This window comes from Scleropages formosus, chromosome 6 (genome assembly GCF_900964775.1).
Source record: "Scleropages formosus chromosome 6, fSclFor1.1, whole genome shotgun sequence".
Classification (NCBI taxonomy): domain Eukaryota; kingdom Metazoa; phylum Chordata; class Actinopteri; order Osteoglossiformes; family Osteoglossidae; genus Scleropages; species Scleropages formosus.
This window is the reverse complement of record NC_041811.1, coordinates 28,124,208-28,146,273: the sequence shown is the minus strand read 5'-3', so window position 1 is coordinate 28,146,273 and position 22,066 is coordinate 28,124,208. Positions and strand designations below refer to the sequence as shown.

At 41.6% G+C, this 22,066-nt stretch overlaps 1 protein-coding gene across 4 annotated transcripts in view; it reads right to left on the bottom strand.

Annotated features, from left to right (window-relative positions):
• The window catches only part of unc5cb (unc-5 netrin receptor Cb), a 77,171-nt gene that overhangs the window by 12,575 nt on the left and 42,530 nt on the right, over positions 1–22,066 (bottom strand). For all 4 annotated transcript variants that reach the window (XM_018753215.1, XM_018753222.1, XM_018753228.1 and 1 more), the window contains exons 4-7: positions 13,595–13,698; positions 3,170–3,350; positions 2,555–2,722; positions 1,974–2,138 (exon numbers count right to left, since the gene is read on the bottom strand). In XM_018753215.1, coding sequence (XP_018608731.1) covers positions 1,974–2,138; positions 2,555–2,722; positions 3,170–3,350; positions 13,595–13,698 — 618 coding nt within the window. The remainder of the gene's footprint in view (positions 1–1,973; positions 2,139–2,554; positions 2,723–3,169; positions 3,351–13,594; positions 13,699–22,066) is intronic.

The window sequence follows — 22,066 nt, the reverse complement described above, 5'->3', positions numbered from 1 at the left end:
GTATAATTTTTGCTGTACATCTTCTCTTGCAGGATGTTACATGAGGAGAAGAGCACTGATCTCAAAGGGTGATGGAGTCCTTTGCAGATGAGGGGAGTTCAAATGGCACACATATCATATTCACAATCATATTTTCAATAATATGGGCTTTTAGAGGGCACAGAGATCGCCTAAGTGTGCATGGAAAGTATCATTAGTGCAGACATAACCAGCTTCACCCTTTTAACTCACAGAGAATCAATCAGAGGAAATGGAACTAAATCTCTATCATCTGGAGTTTGATATTTTATAAACTATTCATCTCAACCCAACATAACAGTTATGTTCCCTGCCACCAGTTCTTGCAGCAGAAGAGAGCCTTCACCACAGCCAACTGCGTTACTTCAGCTCGGTGTCCAGCTCAATGCAGCCAAAACTGGTAAGAAAGATTAAGATGGCATCCTCAAACAGATCATGTATGTGCTGCCAGCAGTCAGTTTTCACAGCCGTACTGGAAGGCAGGCAGGCAAGAAAGGCTACAGCATGGGGCCTTGAGGAGACCAGTAACACTGGTCTGCACAAACACTCCATAAAGGAGACACAATCTGAACCACACACATTGTCTGAACCACTTGTCCCATACAGGGTCGTAGGAAACTGGAGCCTAACCCAGCAACACAGGGCATAAGGCTGGAGGGGGAGGGGACACACCCAGGACGGGACGCCAGTCCGTCACAAGGCACCCCAAGCGGGATTCAAACCCCAGACCCAACAGAGAGCAGGACCTAGTCCAACCCACTGCGCCACCGCGCCCCCACAACCTGAACCCACAACATTTATTTCTTTCAGCCGACATACAAACAATATTATATGCTACAAACCTGTTATTCACAGTACTGTACTGATGTATTCATAGTATTCTCAGTAAATGCCACTGTCATCAAGCTTTTCATATACAGTTCCGGTCCATACATGAAGGTTTTCTTTGCAATGTTTGGGGTGAGTGGAATAGCAGCGCTTCCACCCTTCCAGTCCCTATTACTTGTGCGGCCTTCACGTCTGTGTCTGGGAACAGGTGCAACATGCAGCATGTGGTGGAAACACAGGAGTTTCGTAGATGAAACAACTACAGAGGGCTTATAGCTATGTGCTTGGATCATTTAACTAAATCACAGTAATCTCTCATTCGCATTTAAAGTACTCCCATGTTTGCAATCAGAGGAGAAAGTAAAAACAACCGCTGGTCCTGCAGGACTATGCTAAGAAAGATGAACACAGCAAACACCACTACAGAAGAGAAGAAATGTATCCAGCAGGGAGAGAGAAACCAGGCCTCTGCATTCCAGAATATAGGCTAAATGAAAGGCAGAAAATAAGCTTTTCTACACAATGGGAGGAAAACATATCTCATAAAGAGCCTCTCTCCGCCTACAGCCCCTCTCCACCCTCACCACGACTGGTTTGGGTATTGTTACGCATTTCAGAGCAAAACAAAGATGAATGGAACGATTGCTCGCAACTCCCACAGAAGGCTGTGAAGATGTTTCTTGCAACCTCTTTTAAAAGGTTTTGAAAAAAGCTGTAAAACACTCTTATCTGCTTGTCAACAACTATAATTGCCTTCTCCAGAAAACAGCACGCATGGGCACCAATACCTTTGTCAGAATCACAGCAATCATATATGCCAAGTAATAATATGTTCTATTAATTTATTATAATCTTTTGACTATATGTAACTTGTGAACATGGGATCCATCCAGGAGAGTTAGTGCATGTAATGGCTATGTGGTGACCTCATTCTTAGCGTTATGTTTCATTACCACACCTTGCAGCTAACCACTTGCACATTTATGTAATCATTACAGGATACATGGCAGGACATTATTTCACCACCTGCAAAATGTACAGTGCAAGTCACATGTATTTCGCCAAAGAAAGTGAAAGAGTAGAGCTCATAACAGTGAGGGATGAAGAGGATCAGGAAGGCTACTCACTCTGCATGCACAGTCCGTCGGTGCAATTTTGGGCCTGCAGCAGCACGCCCTCGCAGTCTTTGCCCCCGTTCTTGGGTGCGGGGGCACTGCATTCCCTCCTCCGCCAGTGAGTACATTCTGTGCCACAGGTAGACCACTTACTCCACTCTGTCCACAGGCCATCCACTGTGGGGGACAGAGGGGTGTAAGGTATGGAGTGTGAGAGCAATTAACAGAGCCAAAGTCAAATACTTGCAGCGTAACACATGGTTATATTGTCTGTTTGCACATCTGTTCAAGCTATTGTACAATATCTGCTTGTTTGCATACTTGGTGAGGAAGTATGAGAGGGACAGCTAGTAGTGTAGTGGTCAGAGCTACTTCCTTTGGATCCAAAGGTTTCAAGTTTGATCCCTACCTCTGGCTGTAGCACCCTTGAGCAATGTACTTACCCAAAAAAATTGCTCCAGTAAAATGACCCAGCTGTATAAATCATTGCAACCTAAACACTGTAAGTTGCTTTGGAGAAAAGTGTCAGCTAAATGAATAAGTGGGATGAGCTGTGCCTTACAGTGTCTCTGTCTAGTGTCCACCCCTTTTACCTGCACAAAGGGAGGTACAGGCTAGCTTCTGGACAGCTTGGCCATCACAGATGGCCCCCCCATTCAAGGGGGCAGGGTTGGTGCAGCTACGTGTGCGCTTCTGGTACCCACGTCCACAGCGGCTGCTACACACTGACCATTCAGTCCAGGTGGACCATCCACCATTCACTGCATGAAAGAGGGTAGAGGACACAAGAAAGAAAGAGACATAGAGTTATAGCAGGTATCTAATAAAGTGAATATCATTATGGGTGGTGCTGCATATGGTATCTACACATAAAGTGAAAAAAAGGTTTATATTGCAAGGAGACAACAAGGATAGTGTCCCCAAAGTACAAAAGAATCTCTCTCTATGGGTCACCTGACATGTCAATAGGTTTCTCACAACTCCTGCACCTTTTGTGCGTGGTTGAATGAAACAAGGCTACATAATGGAAGGGAGGGATAGCTTTTTTTGTGAAAGATTTCACACCTGAGGTCTTCCATGCATCTGAACACAGACTACACAAATCTCTACTTCAAGTGTTCATGCTAAAAAGGGGAATTTATAGTGAGGGTAGGTGGTAGTAACAGTGGTGGACATTAAGTACAGACTCAGGAGCAGGCCATTCTCACCATAGACAATAACAGTAGCTGTGGTACTCCTCCTTCTAGCCACAATATTCTTGGCCACGCATGTGTAGTTGGCTGTGTCTGACAGACGAGCCTGCTTGATGATCAGGTTGTGATCAATTGTGATATAGAAATTCCGATCGTCTGCTGGATCAATGAGCTCCTCGTTCTTTAGCCACTCCACCTGGGGAAGCCATAGGAAGGAAAAGGACACAAAGAGGAAAAGAGGGGGAGCAGAAAAAATAATAAATAATAATTTTGGTTCAAGGCAGCAGGTTATGGTATGGATTAACGTTTCAGTAGAATGGTGTTGGCAAAATGTCCCTGACAAAAATAAGGTTATTTTCCCCTTCCTCTGAACAGAGTAATCTAGAAATCTGAGACACAAAATAAATGCTATGTTTTTCTTGGAATTAAAAAGCAACTTGACATTTTCAGCTCCCTGTTCCAAATAATTCAGCCGTTTAATTTCTAGTTACCTGGAGGTATGTTCTAGGGCTGTAAAACACACATTTGCTATTTCCCACCAGAACCTAACGTTATGCTGGTAGTGAAGACAGGACAAGATCTTACTGATGACTGCGGTGTGTGGACAAGTTGTGAGATGGAAATTAACAGTAAGGTGAGGAATCACTGCTGTACCATATGCATGAGTAAAACAAAGGGTGTGCTCAACACACTGAAAGAGCTGCACAACCAGAGAATGAAATTTCATCCCACAAGTCTGCTAATTCGTGACTCAGGGTAGGTACCACTGAGCACACTGACTGCGACAGCTCTTCTCTGTAGACATCCCTCCTTCTTGACCCACTTGCTACTTGACAGGGAGGAGGTATATATGACCTCCCAGTCAGTGTCGACAGCCTCCATGTTGAGGGAGAGACTGAACCTTTGATAGAAGTAAGCCTTGAAAGAAGTTAACTGTGAATTACAAGGTACGTATATCTACCATGAACAAATATGCAACTGGAAGTAAGTGATGGCTTAGGGTGTAAAAGAAACCATTTTTCTAATTTTTTATTTTCTTTCTGGATCCCAGATACACAAGACTCAGGAAAAAGCAGGTACTGAAGTGTAACAGTTTTGAATGGATCTCATAGGCTGCATCAACCTCACAGCTCTAAACCTACACCTGACCACTACACATTTGTCTGTGATGCAGCAGCTGGGGGCTCCTGGCAACCGAATGCCTCGTGTGCCCTTGAGACGCAGCATGAAAGGCAAACGCTAGCACCTCTGCTGCCATCCTCTGCTTTCGCAAACTACCCATGGAGAGGAAGAGGAATCCAGCGGAACTGCTGTAGTAAAAAGGCCAAAAGCTTATATTTTCCTTACCCTGTTATTCCTCTCTGAATCTCTTCATTCATTCAGCCGATAGACAATTTACTGATAAGTATTAAATCATTTTTAACACCATAAACAAGCAATTGTCCAAATCTGTTCATCTGCCAACCTGTGTTAGAAGTTAGTAAGAAAACCATCATCTTGGTGGGTTCTTTTCTGCTCAGTGTGCTGATAAACTGTAGAAATGAACAGTATCTTTTCCAAATCTGGCGAAGCAAAACAAAAGCATTAACCATAGTGATCTTACTGTTTGATTTCATACTGAAGTGTTTTTTTTAAATGGTGTAATAATCTACAACTCCAACTACCACAAATAAAAAATGAATGATGTTGATTATACTAAGCCAATTGCAAAATGAAACAACTTCCATATATCAAGACCAAGTAAAATGTATGGGGCTGTTTGGACAAATGATTAATTGTACTGCCGGATTTACTAAGGCCCACATCTAGCACAATTAAATTGTGTCTGTGTGTGTGACTAAGTCACATTTGTGTATGAGTTTGTGAGACTTTGAGTTTGCCTGTACATGTGTATTTGTGCGATTGCCTTTGTGCAGCAGTTTTTGTAAGTCTGTGCGAGTGGGAAGTGAATATTTACGCATGTGTACATGTGCATGACAGCAAATAAGTGAGCAAGCATTTCATTCTTTTGTTTTCTGTTAATGTTTTGTGCGAGTACAACGGGCCAGGTTGCTTTTGGGTGAAAAAGCAAACAACAGAAATTCAAAAAGTCATAAAAGAACCAGCGTAAGACAGCACAATAATGGGCGTATGAGTATAAAATGTACAGAACACATCAATGAAATACAAAACCAAACAACGTTACCCATAATATATTTGGCAGAAATTAAATTTGTGCAATAAATGTAATGATTCTGATGATTGTCTGGGTAATTTCATTGCACAAAAGGGGAGAAATGGCAAAGTGCATTACAAACTTCCCCTACTAGACGTAACACACAGACATGCAAATCAACTTCCAATCAACATACACTTCTTTCTCACAGGGTTATACCTACAGCTTTGACCACCAAAACTCAGACCCACTCCTGCCTCCCTACATTTACCTAACACAAAGCACGATGTTTCCCATGTTTCCTGCGGTTCTCCCAGTGTACATCACCAAACGACCACTAAACAAAAGAGATGACCATTAAGAGCCAACTATCAGACTTAATAAACTGAATGTCACATCACTGAAACAGACACTTGCATTGAAACATACATGCCTGTGTGTATGTGTGTTAAAATGACAGACTTGGCATGAAGGAGGTACGTATATTTTATCAATATCTAGTAGCACTTTGAAGACCCACAGCCTTCAACTAATCATTACATTATGATTTCCAGAGGCTGTGTGCTTTCTATGAAGAGAGGTGGAGAGGTGAAGGCAGGATTCAAGAACAGGAAATGCCTCCAAACACCATGTTCCATGGTGCCACAGATTGTGCCAAGTGTCTAAAGGGATTGAGAGAGAAGCTCATTGCACTAGGACTCATATTGATGCAGTTTGCAGTCTGTAATCCTAAACTTATTAATAGTATACCCAACAGGAGCACTCCTGAGTTTAAACTGCCGGCCAGAACAAATAGGCCATCGACTTGTTAGCAACTTGTACTTTCAAAGATATCAAATGCTTTTAGGATGAAAGACAGAGACATTAACATATTTACCACTGACATTAATTATCACACATCTAACAAAACATGTTTTTGAAAACCACCAGTCTACCAGCTGAAAGTTATGAATTCTCTGCCACTCATTTAGTGGGTCCAGTTTTCACTTGAGGTGAAAAGCCATTCTGGTTAGGGGTTCACACCCAATGGCACGACCATGTGTGACATCTTACACAAGCAGAAGTTCTTCCCATTCAAAAGACAAAGACTGTACTAGTAATGTGTCCTCTATATATCACACACACTGTCTGAAACCGCTTCTCCCAAGCAGGGTCGTGAAAAACCAGAGCCTAACCTGGCAAGACAGGGTACAAAGCTGGAGGGGACACACCCAGGATGGGACGCCAGGCTGTTGCAAGGCACCCCAAGCTGGACTCAAACCACAAACCCACCAGAGCGCAAGCCCCAGCTAAACCTGCTGCGCCACCACTCCCCCATTCCTCACTGTATATTAACCATCTCCCAACAAATGTCAGCTGTGACTGAAAATGAGCCATCTGTCACAAAGTGTCGATACCATTTGTTATGAACAGTGTCCCTTAGAGCCAACAGTGGCAGTGTCCCTTGTCCCAAGTGTCTCCTTAGATGTAAACCGTCTCGCACAGATCCCCTATCTCAGTAGGCATGAACAAAAGCTAATATTGTCAATATCTGTGGTAACATAAAAACCATGGAAAGAAAATATTTAAATATCATATTTAACTATTAAAGAACAACCAGTTTAAAAAACACAAGTTTGTTCTCCTTGGTGGACATAGTTATAATGGAACACTTTACTTAAGTGAAAGACAACTTATTTATTTTCCAAATAGCTTCATCAATAGCCTCAGCAGAAAAATTGTAGATTGTGACCATAGCCGTCGGGGGGCAGTGGGTTGGACCACAGTCCTGCTCTCCGTGGGTCTGGGGTTTGAGTCCTGCTTGGGGTGCCTTGTGACGGACTGGCGTCCCGTCCTGGGTGTGTCCCCTCCCTCTCTGGCCTTACGCCCTGTGTTGCTGGGTAGGCTCCGGTTCCCCGCGACCCTGTCTGGGACAAGCGGTTCTGAAAATGTGTGTGTGTGTGTGTGTGTGTGTGTGTGTGTGACCATAGCCTATCACCATACAGAACAGAACTTCAAAGGCCATGAACAACAGCAAAAAACAGCTAGCCAGTCTTAGAATTATTAAAAAAATATAACCACGGATTATATAGCCACATTTATATAAAAGCAAGGCAATAACAAAAACAGCAGTGCGGTAATTAACTTCCACTTTCATCATTACTAAATTATTTGCATGTAACATGAGATGGTCAGTGTATTCGCATTCTCCAGCATAGTGCCCTTTTTTCACAATATTGCTTATGTACGACAACACACACACACACACATTTTCAGAACCGCTTGTCCCATACGGGGTCACGGGGAACCGGAGCCTACCCGGGAACACAGGGGCGTAAGGCCAGAGGGGGAGGGAACACACCCAGGACGGGACGCCAGTCCGTCGCAAGGCACCCCAAGCGGGACTTGAACCCCAGACCTACCGGACAGCAGGACTGTGGTCCAACCCACTGCGCCACCGCACCCCCTGTACGACAACACAAATCACATAAATGGTCCTGCCATCCAAGTGGGGTACAATATATTTGATGAACTGCCTTTCCCGAGCCTTTTTGCATGACATACTGGTCGCTGTGTTGCAGGCTGCACAGTGCCCTTATTTGTATAATTATTAACCTTTATTTAGTTGTCACCTTTGTCGAATGCTCCTTACAATGTTAGACAAGGACCTTTTATATTGATTTATGATGTATACAATGTACACAGCAAGGTAGTCTTATTGTATTAATTCAGGCTAAGTATCCTGATCAAGGTCCAAGGTGCAGGGACAGCTGGTAGCATAGTGGTTAGAGCAGCTGCCTTTAGACCCAAAGGTTGCAAGTTTCAACCTCCCTCTGGCTGTAGTACCCTTGAGCTTGAGCAAGGTACCTACCCTGAATTGTTCCACTAAAAGTTACCCAGCCATACAAATGGGTGAATAATTGTAGGTGGATTGACACTGTAAGTCGCTTTAGAGAAAAGCATCAGCTAAATGAATAAATGTAAGGTGGCTGCAACAAGAGCAGGACTCAAACTTGGGACTTTCACATTTTACAGCTGTAACTACCTTCTACTCCCAATATCTACGAAGGAGTACAAGCCACAATGGTCATTTTTTGCCACATGGAATAATCTTGCTCATAGTCAATATTTTAATAATTTGACCACTTCCAAAGACATCACAGGTGGGTTTCTCATATGGGCAGTCCTCACTGATTATGAACTACAGTATCTGACACGATGTATAGACCTTCCCAGTTACAGTATGTCTTTCACTGAGTACACACCTCATTTTTAACAAACTGATGGTTTACAGTTATAGTCTGTTAAACTCTGCCAAGCTGATTCTTCATATTTAAGCAGTACGCTGTGATATTCTCACTAACCCTATCCAACAGGAATTACATGTGGGTAATTCATTGTTGGGACATTTATCGTATTTTCATATACCTCATGGCCCTTCCTAGTTGATGACCACTAAGGAATCTTGGCTCTGTACTCTGGAGTGATGAGTTATCGTCTGTATCTTGCTATAATATTTTATTTTTATAGCATGCATCTTGTGTCCCTTTAGATTTAATTATATTCATACTGATACTGGTTATTGGTTGTGCTACGGTGATTTATGGTTCTTTGGTTATTTCCCTCAGTTTAAAACATTACAAATTTTTGTGCAGAAAAAAAGGAAAAGGAAAGGCAAAATCATGTAAGCTGCAGTCCAGATAAAACACAACCAGGAGATTTGCACAGACCACTGGTTCCCCAGTACGAGTAGCAGGCCTCCCATCGGAAGCTCTCCAAGTGATCATGCAGAAGCCACATTCTGGGAGTACCTTGATTTTCTTCCTGTTAATTTTTTTGCATTTTCAATAATCCACTTGGCATAACTGTGGTTAAAACTGACCATTAATTTTTAAGTCAGACATGATGAATAGCACAGAAAGTTCTCCTTCAGTCTGAGTGGTGAAGCACTATGTATTTAACACAAGTGTCCTGTATTACACTAGTGATGGCAGCTACAGCTGCTGGGCTGGTCTTCATTCATTTGGTCAGAGAACAGGAGTCTATGGTGTAACACAAACCATGAACAGTGCTTAACCCATTATGTCATGGCTGCTTTTATACCTGCTACAAGTTAACTGCCCAAACTGAACACATTTGTACTTATTTTACAATTTAACAGCATATCATGAATGTTTAGATCCTTGGAGGGCAATAAACATTAACATTCTAAGGAGGGCAATAAACATTCACAAGTGGGAATAACAAGCTTTGTAACAGTGTTTTCCTTCCTTTCTATAAATGTAACTCCTGTTGATTGTCATGCTGATACTGCATGACTTTCTGCCATTTGAAAATGCTCCAAAGCAGTCTGTATTTCAGTCTATATGGAGCCTCCATTAATGCAGAGCACTAGCAGAGTATGTGCTGAGACGGTCTGCAGGGGCCTGTCTAGAGTCAGGATAAACCCAGACGCCACAGACGGCTCCAGGGACCCAGTGAGGCAGAGGCTGATGGGGTCCCAGTGACTTTGCACAGACCTTGTCCATACAGGAAAACAACTACAATCCATCCTGCTCTATGTATAGCCATAAACGGTCACCTTGTGTCCAAGTAAGCAACTACTTACACCTGAGAAATGGCCCAACCTGCACACTGAAAACTCTGAAAGCATGAATCACATACTATTTCTCAAAAGGCCAAGCATTTCTCGTCCTGTTTTCCTCAAAGTGAATAACAAAGAAGCCTTGTATCGACTGAATCCTTATGTGTTTTGTGGCATCGCATGTTCAAGTACAATTCTCTTAATGTGAGACACTGGAGACACCTAAAAATATAAGCAGAACCCTCAGAAATACATTCAGTTCTGGAAAGCAGGAAAAGACTGTAACAACTGCGTAAAGACAGTAACAACAGCACTTTTCTCTCAGAGTGGTATAGCTTATGTCATGGTATTGCTGAACTGCCTCCAAAGTTTCCCACATAATCCAATGTGGTCTGTAAAATAACTCACCCTTTCACATGGAAGTGAGAGCTCCCTGCAGAGTCACTGCCGTGTCGCCTATGGCAACACTGCGGGACCACAGCCCTTCAAACAGCTGCATGACAGGAAATCTTGCTGTCAAGACAATGGGCTGACCTGCTCACCAGAATATAGTCACCTATGACCTCAAATCTCTATCTTTATGTAGCCAGGATAAGTCATCTGAAGCATTTAGATGACAGAAGAACCGTGAGAAGAAAAGAGATGAACGACAGGCATTATTTTAGTGAGTAGATTTAAATCTATTTTATGAACTTCGAAATGGCAAATGCTAGAAAAGGACATAGCAAAAAAAAAAAAACTAACTGAAACACCAGTGTCTGCCAGTCCTTTCAGCATGTTTAAGAAGACCTCATAAATTAAATGAATGGGGATGTTTCTTCCACCATTACAGTAATATTCATTACATCAATATACAGGGCTTTAAGAAGAACAACAGACTTTCTAACTGATCTCATACAGTCCAACCACATAACAACGAACACTGAAAAAAAATCTCAGGAACAGGAGCTGAAAAATATTTTTCTATTTTTAAAAAATTACAAAAAAAAAAAAAAAAAAAAAAAAAAAAAAAACCTCAAAAACAAGCACTGAAAACAATAAAAATGTATAGACACATACATACATAAATACATATGTACATATGCATATACCTGTGTACATGTACATAAACATTTGCAAAATGTGCCTTCAGAAGAGCCGTGACATAGGAATATCACAGCTTGTGGTGTATATCAGCCAGTGAGCAATTTCTTTCATTTACTCAAATATAACACATTCACATAACCTGCCATAATACTTTTAACCCACACAACATTTGATCTGTGTCAGCTCGAATACCATTCTTTGAGATTGAATTGGCATTTTCTCCGAGTTTGCAGATCAGTGCATGAGACTCAGGTGGGTCCAAAGAACTGGGGACAGAGAACGAGGCACATATCTGACAGGGGGCTGTGTATTGGCAGTATAAGATATCACTTATATACTATATAATAACCACCCACAGAAAAGCCTAAATAAGTTCACAAGACAGGCTTCAGAATTTACCAGGGTGCACCTTGTGGAAAGCTCATAAAAATCCAAAGGGATGGTCCACAGATTTGGTCATGGAACAGTGTATGTCAATACCCCACTAAACTGCCCAAAGTCCAGCTTCCCTGTTTACAGGACAGTAAATTAAGGATCTCCTAAACCAACACTGCTACAACTACAGACTTGTAACAAGACCCAGCAACTTTACTAATACTACTGCTGTTGAACTGCAGACAAAATTTTTGAAAAGACACATGGCATTTTGCTCTGGTAATTGCACAGTGCATTTATATAGACAAAGGATACAGGAACTGTTGTTGCAGTTTTTTGTTATTTGCTCATTCATCTTTCTTCAATGACCATGCGTTCTTTGTCTCTTGGGAGATGAAGGTCAGCCAAATTAATAAAATGTAAATCAATACTTAAATTCCACTCCTGGCAAAAGACCTCCGCTTTCATTTCTTCGCTGAAAAACATTTCACTTTTAATGATTTATAGTGATTATTTTCACACAACCACAGAAAGCATTAGTGCTGCTAGGTTTTCACTAAGGATCAACGACTGCTCTGGTTTGCCTTTCTCTGCAATAGATGTCTCTTGGCTGAGTCCGTGACTGCAGCCTCTACAGTATGTCAGTTATTCCCACTCCATCATAAAGTTCCTTGCAGTAATTTTTAAATTAATCTACTCAATACATGGGGAGTCTAATATTTTTAATTTTAAGGCAGTTGCTATGTTAATTAATGAGTATGTGGAAAAGGGAACATTCAACATATGACCCTGCAGCTGGTCAGTAGTAAACATGACGCAAAGCAACCTTTACATCACTCTTGCGGGTGTAAGTAATGGACTTCTCGGTATTATTAATAACAACAAAGATAACATCCAGCAATAACGCTACACTTTCAACAACTGCAACATCTCCCCACAGGAGATTATAGTTCCATAACAGGGAAATAATGGTGCACATATTACTTTTGCTTCGTTATTGTTTTACTTATTGCATCACACACACACACACACACACACACACACACACACACACACACAGTTTCAGAACCGCTTGTCCCATACGGGGTCACGGGGAACCGGAGCCTAACCCGGCAACTCAGGGCGTAAGGCTGGAGGGGGAAGGGACACACCCAGGACAGGACGCCAGTCCGTCGCAAGGCACCCCAAGCGGGACTCGAACCCCACACCCACCGGAGAGCAGGACTGTGGTCCAACCCACTGCGCCACCGCACCCCCTCACTTATTGCATCATTTTATTAATTTGTAAAATCTAAACCAAGCACAGGACATAGATAATCTCTGATCATAGTACCTATAATAACCATGGGATACCTGTAAAATGCAAAATGTAAAAAAAAACACTGTCAAAACCTTCGTATTAGCTGACTACAGCACTATGATTGTGCAGCATTATACAAGACTATTATTACGAATGCATTTTGTAAAGAACATCTGACAATCACTTTGTACACTTTACAACACTCAGTGTTCTTCTAATAGCTTATGTGCATTGTCCAGCCAATACTAACATATGCTGACCCAAGAGCAGTGCACACAAATGTGCACACACATACACACACACACACACACATGCACAGATAAACATACATGCAAAGGGGAAAATTGTTGCTAACTGCTCCAGCTCCACTTCCAACATAAACAAAGAGAGCTGTTGGGCATCTCTACCAGCTTTGGTGCAGTTACATCTCTAGCTTCCAGTGCATCTTCATTACCACCTTCAGCAAAGCTAGTTAAACTCTGGTTGTATCACTCAGTTTTTTCAAGTCGACACAAGCTTCACTCCATGTAATATAACAACCTGGCTTTTTGTCTCTGCTGTGTCCAGGAAACTGTGGAATCCACCCAAGAAATCCTTTAAGTGCCAGGAAGAGGGACTGGTGTAGGATTAAAAACAATGCTCTACCCCACTGCTACAAAATTCTTAGTGAAGCTGGTAAAAATTATTTCACAATATTTTTACAGAAACATGACTTTAGGTTTCATGTTTGTATAAGAAGTCTCTGCCTCCCTCACCACCTCTGACCTCCCCAAACTTTGTTTTCTAGAATTTTTTTACCAATATCCAACATGTTCACTGTGATCCAGATAAAAAAAAACTGAAACAATTCCAGATATTTTGCTAAAAAGCTCATTAATAAATGACCCATCAGAAGCAACTGCTGCTAAACAGGGATTTATTCCTGGCACTAGTCTTTGACCATTAAAGGTCAGTCCTTACCTCAGCTGCAGGTATTCCCTCAGGTGGGCGGCACTGTAAAAGCACTTCCTGTTCCAGAGACACTTCCTTTCCCAGTGGCTCCTGGTCAAAGGTTTTCTTAAGATCTATAAAAATGAGAAACACATCACAACCTAACCTGGTTCTTCTTGTGTACGGTGCAATGAAATTTGTGTAAAAGACTTGGGACTTTTCAACAAACATCTTTTGTTATAACCCAGTCAGCTTCTACAAAGTGATACCACTGGCTGCCCCTACATTTCAGTTGTGTGCCTCTGTTTTTGATTTCCTGCACAGTTCACGTTCCATTCATCATACAATCCATTCTACAAACTGCATGTGTTCAGTGTGACACTGATGAAACACACCGTACATCCGTTTAAACATTTATCTAACATGTTAAGCTATATTGTAGATTCTCATAGCTCAGAAGGAAAAAAGGCTAAATTAATACATTTCTATTATGACTACAGCGAATCTTCATGTCTTTCGTACCCAAAACTGTCAGCACATCTCCTACCAGTCTAGGATAGCCAGCCCAGACACAACTACACAGAAAAAATATCCCTTTTTCATAAAACTGGGGTTTATATCAGTTCCTAGGGGATTAGGATAACAATCTAGTACAATTCAAGACACCAGCAAGCTTTGCCTCACTGTAAAAAAATAAAAAGGATGAGAGGATTATCCCACTGAACTAACTAGACACTGAATTGAAGCACACCCCAGGCAAACACACAGGACAGTACACACATTAGACAGCACACTATTAACAGTAATGTACGCTTCACATTCACCTTGATTTACACACACACACACACACACACACATTTTCAGAACCGCTTGTCCCATACGGGGTCACGGGGAACCGGAGCCAACCCGGTAACACAGGGCGTAAGGCTGGAGAGGGAGGGGACACACCCAGGACGGCACCCCAAGTGGGACTCGAACCCCAGACTCACCGGAGAGCAGGACTGTGGTCCAACCCACTGCACCACCACACCCCCACCTTGATTTATTTAGATAAATTTTTTTTCCAAAGAGATTTATAGTGTTAATCCACTCACAATTATTTACCCATTTCTACAGTTTAGTAATTCTTACTGGAACAATTTAGGGTAAGTAGCTTGCTGAAAAGTACTACAGTAGGAGCAGGGTTTCAAATCGGTGCTTTGTGTGCAAAGCACCGCTAACTGCTACACCACATACTGCTTCATACTGAGCACTGCACTGGGAAATAACTCTGAACCTTAGGCAGTTAATAGTTAACAAAACCCATCAATATCTCTGGTTGTTTTTAACAAAGAGACTCCTGTCTGGTACTGCTTTCCTACCTGAAGTCACTAAGGGCAGAGTGAGAGGCTTGACCATTAATGGGCAAAAGTAACCGTGGAAGTCAGGAAGTCAGCTGTGACAAGGTACCTCATTGCAAAGAGCAGCCCTTCAGGATGTAATTTAAGGAACAGGATAAACATACAAATCATGTTTTACTGCGTGGAGGAAAGAAGATTAGACAGCTTCCCCAATACTCCATGCTACCATACCGGATAACCTTGGAAGTCCATCATGACTCTTTCACCTACAATAAAATGTTGAACTTCACAGCAGTAGTTTACTGTGTTCCCCTGTAAAGTTGATCTGGCCCTGGGGCAGTGGCTGACCAGACGTAAAAATCATTAGCTTTGTGCAGAAAGGCAATAAAGCACGCTGCAACATCAGAATGACAGACATCATTGACTTAGTAGCTAAGTTATATATTGAGGGAAATACTGGCCCTGACTTCTTTTTAAAAAGAAACATATGTGATATAAGATGACCATAGTGGGTCAAAACTATCTGACTCTGTTTCACTCCTTACTTTCAGAACATGGCCCCTTTCTAAACAAGACTACTCTAATGAGAATGGCTCCAGTGAATCCATTCTATTTCTCAGTTGCCATGGAAACAGTTTGTATCAGACGGGGAAGAGTCCAAAACCTCATCACATTCAGATGCTAGGGAGAGTCCAGAATTTCAGAAAAATGGTAGCTTCCAAAATTGTTAAATATCTTAATCATCATAATATATTTGAAAAATTTCAGTCTTGTTCTCACCTTGGTCATAGCACTGAAACAGCTCTCACCCATCTGATGCTGGTCATACCTCAGTTGTTGTGTTACTAGACTTGAGTGCTGTATATGATACTGTTGAGCATAGTATCTTACTAAGTAGAGTTGAATCCTTCGTTGGACTAAAGGGCACTGTTCTGAAGTGGTTGTGTTTGTATTTAATTACCCACAAACTGTTTGTACTAAAATCTTATGACTGTATCTTTTCATTCTTGTCCATGGCTGAATATGGTGTGCCTTAGGGCTCTGTGCTAGATTAATTATTTTTTCTCATTCTATATGCTACTATTGGTTGATATTATGTGTCAAGTGTAATGAAAATTTTCACTTGTGTGCTAAAGAGTTATATGTTTTGTTTAAGCCTGATGACCCATCACGTGTTGTGTCTTTAGAAAAAAGTTTTACTAAAATAAAATTGTGGATGAGTAACAATTTTTTTTAAATCTCTGAATACTAGTAAAACTTCTGGTGGGCCATGGTGCTGAAACCCTTGACACAGTCACATTAATCTTTACCACTCTTGGATTAAGCATCATGCATACAGAATGTATTAAGAACTTGGGTGTTCTGTTAAACGGCAGCCTGTAATTTGTTTCTCGTGTTGCTACAATGGCTAAGTCGTGCTTCCTTCAGTTGTGAAATATAGCTAAAATAAGGTGATTTTTTTTCAGGCAGGATGGTGAGAAACTGGTAAATGCTTTTGTTGCAAGTAAGCTGGACTACTGCAATGCTCTTTTATCCAGGTTACAGTTAATAAAGAAATAAAGAAAAAAGCTGCTGCCAGAACTGTTGCAAGAACTATGAAGTACAATCATATAACATTAGTTCTTAAATTGCTGAACTGCATTCCGGTTAAATTTATATTTTTTTAATATATAATATTATATCATACTATAATATATAACATATTATAAAATCTTACTCTTGACCTCTAAAGCAGGAAATTATATAAGGCATTGCTCTGCTTTACCTAAGCGAGGTTATTGATTCTTATGTTCCAGAACCTTAAAGTACCTGAGATTAATAAAATCTCAGTAGGAGGGCATGCCTTTAGCTAAAAAACACCTAAACTTTGGAATAGTCTGCCAGTTATTTTTAGGAACAACCCATTTGTCTGAGCCTTTAAATCCAGGCTTAAGATTTATATGCTCACTCTGGCATGTGACTCCTATTTGCCATGTTGTTTTTTCAGTACAAAACACTTCAGTTTTGCTATGTTGTCAGTTACTAACTTTTTCTTTCTTGTTGAGTATTGTTTCTCAGTGACGAGACCTGAAGAGGCCAACCGTGATACAGTGCTCCATGTAGAAAGAAGCTGATGATTGCATGCCATGGTAGATGAGACCTGCCTATGTAAACTAGGACATCAGCTTATTAGCATCTAGTTTAGTCTAGTGTATATATATATGTGTGTGTGGGGGGTCAAGAAATTGAAAGTGCATTATAAAGAGGTGATGTCATAATGATCTAGTGAATTTCATCATATTGTCAGTCATTGTCTTTCCATGAGACAGGCAGGGCAGTAAATCCAGCCCATCCTCAACAGATCAAACATTGCATCAGTAATATCAGTTGTCAAGAAAGAGAATACATTACAAAAATATACCAATGAATATTTCAGTATTAATAGAGTATACCGTTCTCAGTTCAATATGTGTAAAACCATGCAGGTTTCAGGTATTAGCTTTTAATATTCCCTTGGGGGGGGGGGGGGGGGCGCGGTGGCGCGGTGGGTTGGGCCGAGTCCTGCTCTCCAGTGGGTCTGGGGTTCAAGTCCTGCTTGGGGTGCTTTGCGATGGACTGGCGTCCTGTCCTGGGTGTGTCCCCTCCAGCCTTACGCCCTGTGTTGCCGGGTTAGGCTCTGGCTCCCTGCGACCCCGTTTGGGACAAGCGGTTCAGACAGTGTGTGTGTGTGTGTGTGTGTATATTCCCTTTGAGGTACTTACTTCTATAGGCTTTAAGGTAAAATACTTCTATCTACAAATACTTGTATTAGATGCAAAACCAAAGCCATGCTTGTATGAAGTACACACACAGACTGGCTGAAACTGCCTGTCCCAATAGGGGTCGCAGCGAGCTGGAGCCTAACCCGGCAATACAGGGCGCAAGGCTGGAGGGGGAGGGGACACACGCAGGGCATCCCAGGCAGGACTCGAACCCCAAACCCAGCAGAGACCAGGACCTGGCCAAGCCTGCTGCACCACTGTACCCATTCTTGTATGAAGTAATTTGAACAAATTGTATTTTTTGTCTTTATTTAAGGAATGCTACACTTCTTTAAACATTTGTATCAAATTTTTTGCTTCATTCCTCACGTTTGAGGGTGGACTCCACATTTTGAACCACTATGTAAGTCTAGAGTAAGCAACAACACAATACAATATAAGTGAATAGTAAAGCTAGATTTCACTACAGTGCTATTAAGTGGGGGGCGCAGGGGCGCAGTGGGTTGGACCAGGTCCTGCTCTCCAGTGGGTCTGGGGTTCGAGTCCCGCTGGGGGTGCCTTGCGACGGACTGGCATCCTGTCCTGGGTGTGTCCCCGCCCCCTCCAGCCTTATGCCCTGAGTTGCCGGGTTAGGCTCCGGTTCCCTGCGACCCCGTATGGGACAAGCAGTTCAGAAAGTGTGTGTGTGCTATTAAGTGATATTCATTATGCTATGGTTTGTGATGGCCTATGTGGATCAGGACTTGACCTTTAAAACATTTTGGCCCATCAAAAACTGGTAAACAAAATCACAGAAAAGAACAAGACTGGCTACACCAGCTGTAGAAGCAATGCATCCCAAATCCTCTCATCTCTTTTACCTCCATGGTAACGCAGGCACTAAACTGAACCCTCTTCACTTGTTATTTATTTACCTACATCTTGCATACAGCATTGTTAATAAACCATTTTATTGACACCCTGGAATTCCAGAATATTTGTTGTTTTAAAATCTTTATAATTAACAATTATTTATATAGTGTGGCTCAGTTATATAGATTCATGGATTCAAACTGTATTTTCAGTGTTTCAGTGTCAAAGATTTTGTACACACACACATTTTCAGAACCGCTTGTCCCTTACGGGGTCACGGGGAACCGGAGCCTACCCGGCAACACAGGGCGGAAGGCCGGAGGGGGAAGGGGACACACCCAGGACGGGACGCCAGTCCGCCGCAAGGCACCCCAAGCGGGACTTGAACCCCAGACCCACCGAACAGCAGGACTGCGGTCCAACCCACTGTGCCACCGCACCCCCAGATTTTGTATTAGATTTTAAATTTTTGTTCCTACATTCTACAATGTACAAGTGAAAGCACACATTTTTCAAGTGAGACTTGTTCCTTGTTTTCAACATGTTAAATTGTTAAGGATCTCTGGTATACATGCATATGAATCTGCACAAAAGAAAAAAGTACTTCCATAAGCGGTGATCCACTGATGTTAATTACATGTTAACTACTGTATCTGACCAAGTAGTTTTCCCTAGCAACAAGAACCTGCCAAAGGATGGAACTGAACTGCTATTTCTCCTGTCTCCGGCTGAAGTGACAGTTTGGGCAGGTGGCCTACAGGGCTGAGGAAGCTGCTGCCTCGACTTCTCTGGATCTTTTCAGTAGCAGAGTCAGAAGACTCATGCACAGACGTGCCAGAAGAGCTCTGCCCAGCAACAAGATCAGTTACTCAGCAGGTTTTACCGATATTCTCCCCAAAAAACAACTGTACTCTTTCACTTTCAGTGAAACTACTGCAGTGTGCGCCTCAAGGAATAAAATCTCATTCAGTGTATTTTACCATGTCAGAAAGGGTGTCTCTGAAGACAATTTCCATAAAAATCAGCTATGAAATTGGAGCAGATTGGAGAGCAATTGGAGTAGTAATGTTGAGCGCACAAGAAGGCAATGAATTTTACCAGATTAAAGACCGATTAGAGATACTGCAGTTACTCGGGGTGCTGAGAACTCAAATGATAGGGCCAGAGAGGGCCAGAAGGCAACGAACCCTAAGACAACTGGGCCAAAAACTTCCAGAAATGTTCAGAAACTGAGAGGGCTTTCTCTGGGGTCCACAATGGTCAAGGCCTGAAAAAAATGTAATATACAGCCATAACAAAAAATAGATATACTGATCAGTCAAATATCAGAAAAATGCCACAGAAACACACACTTATGCACAAAAACGGTTGAGCGCATAGCCTGACCAAAATACTCTACATAAGCAAGCCCATAATCATTCCACTTTTCGAAACTTGTGCCGTTAAACAAACAATAGAAAAATAGAAGAAATTACACTCTACTGAAACATCCTATTTAGAACCAGCCATGCTGAAGCTACTCTGTTTGGTGCACTTAGCAAATGCACTGGAAAACCTGGACGTGATGTGAGAGCAAGTAAATCACTGATTCGAGAGAGTGTCTGTGACCCCACACACAAAAGCACCCCCGTGTCATGACTTTATCACCGAGTGAAACACTCATGGCCATAACTCACTCCCTAAGTGCCTGTTGTGGCAAGAGTACCAGTCACCCTGAGAATGAATGCCTCAGTCCTGCATGTAGAGCCTGGGTGCACCAATGCATTTATGGCTTTAACATTGATCACTATTTCCCAACAACAAAGTTCATGTTTATTTATCGCTCTAAAGTGTTAGCCAATGATTAAAGCATCTGTTCAGGAAAGAAAAAAACAGAAAGAAACAGACTCCAATTTTCCATTAGTCTCAGGGGAGAGCATTTATTCACCAGGCTGTGAGCCAGGGAGCAGTTTAATCTGTATGGAAGATTTTAATAGGAAGGAAAGATTAATTTATTTTGATCTGAAGTAAAGGTTATTGCCAACAGGAGGTTGGTCGCACCTGGCTATGTGATGTAGAGCAGCTCATAGAAAATGTGCATAGTTTCTGCAGGTAAATGTGAGAACAAACAAGGTGGCTTTTTGAGAGGACAAAATTTTCAGAATTTACCATTTACCAGTTGAAACCTATAAAGGCAAAATAAATTAGCATTATTCAATACATAGAGGTATTGGTGAAATCTGCCATTCTTCTAAGATGTTCTTCTGGTAGTCTGGTGCTTGCAAGTTTCTGGCTGCCAATGACTGGTGCTGAACTTTCCTGAATGGCCCCATGTGATTAACAGTGTGAATAAGAACACTTATTGGCAGGGAGATGAGTCAAAGAGCGACCGCCTTCCTGGCAGGAACAGAGGTGTTGCAGACTGCCAAATCTAATGCAGAATTGTAAACAAATTATTAAAAATATCATGCAGGTCTTTCACAGACAAACACGCTAAATGGTATTAAAACCTGCTTAAAGAAATTTGTTGGGTTTAGCCAATCGAATTAAGTCTTTTTAGGTAGCTGTGCCAGAGAATGCCACATGCTAGAACAGTAATATTGTAGCTAAAAATGCTAAGCTAAATGAATAAAAGTAAATGTAAATGTACTAAGAGAAAGAAAGGTTCATCTGTCTTTAGCATGGTCCACAATCTGTGATGCTCATGATTGGCAAAGATTGCAGAGGCCAATGGAAACTGGATTAGCAAAAATGTTGTTCAGCTATCAAACCTGGGGGCTGAGATTTAAACCCTGCTGCCAAAGTTGCTGCTCCCTTCCTCTAAATGTAAATGTGGCTTACAAAGTAACCCAGAAAGACAGGTGTAATGGAAATTACTCAGCATGGAACTGAAGTCAAGATGGGAGAGCCATCACGTGTAAAGAACTTAACTATGTCAAGATATCCCTTGTTGCTCACTAAGTGGGGAAGCCAAAGTGTTGCAGGCGTGTCTTTTAGCAATACTCAGACTACAGAGCATTTATTACTCTCCACTTTCTATGGACATAGCCTTGAAAGGGTATTTTGACTTGCTTTCTGTGTTCCAGGCAAAATCTTAACTACAGCTGTATTCCTGTTAGAATACTATGTCAGTCTTCTACACACTGACCTTTTATGTAAATGTAATTCTTTTTAATACAGAACCAAAGAAGAGGAAATAATTCTTCAGCTGAAAATGGATGGTTTAAAGTGCCAGTATATAAATCTTGAACAATGTCATAATATAAGCATTCATTTGTTAAACCTCTCAAATAATCAGGAGGTTACTGTTTATTGGTTTAATTTCCCAGTAAGGTGCATAAAGTAATCATGAAATTGCCAGATATAGTTATTTTTGGGAACTTGAGCATTTTAACTGATTGTGTTAATAAGAAAATCAGGTTGGTGTCCAGACTCAAGGTGTTCAAGTTTTCAGATGTCAGACATAATGCAATTAGAATTAACATTCACTAAAAAAACATAATGAGCAATAAAAACAGTGACCTGCATATAATTTCAGAAAGTCATTAAACCATTTACCAAAACAATCTGGCTTTTAAATGACTGGACCC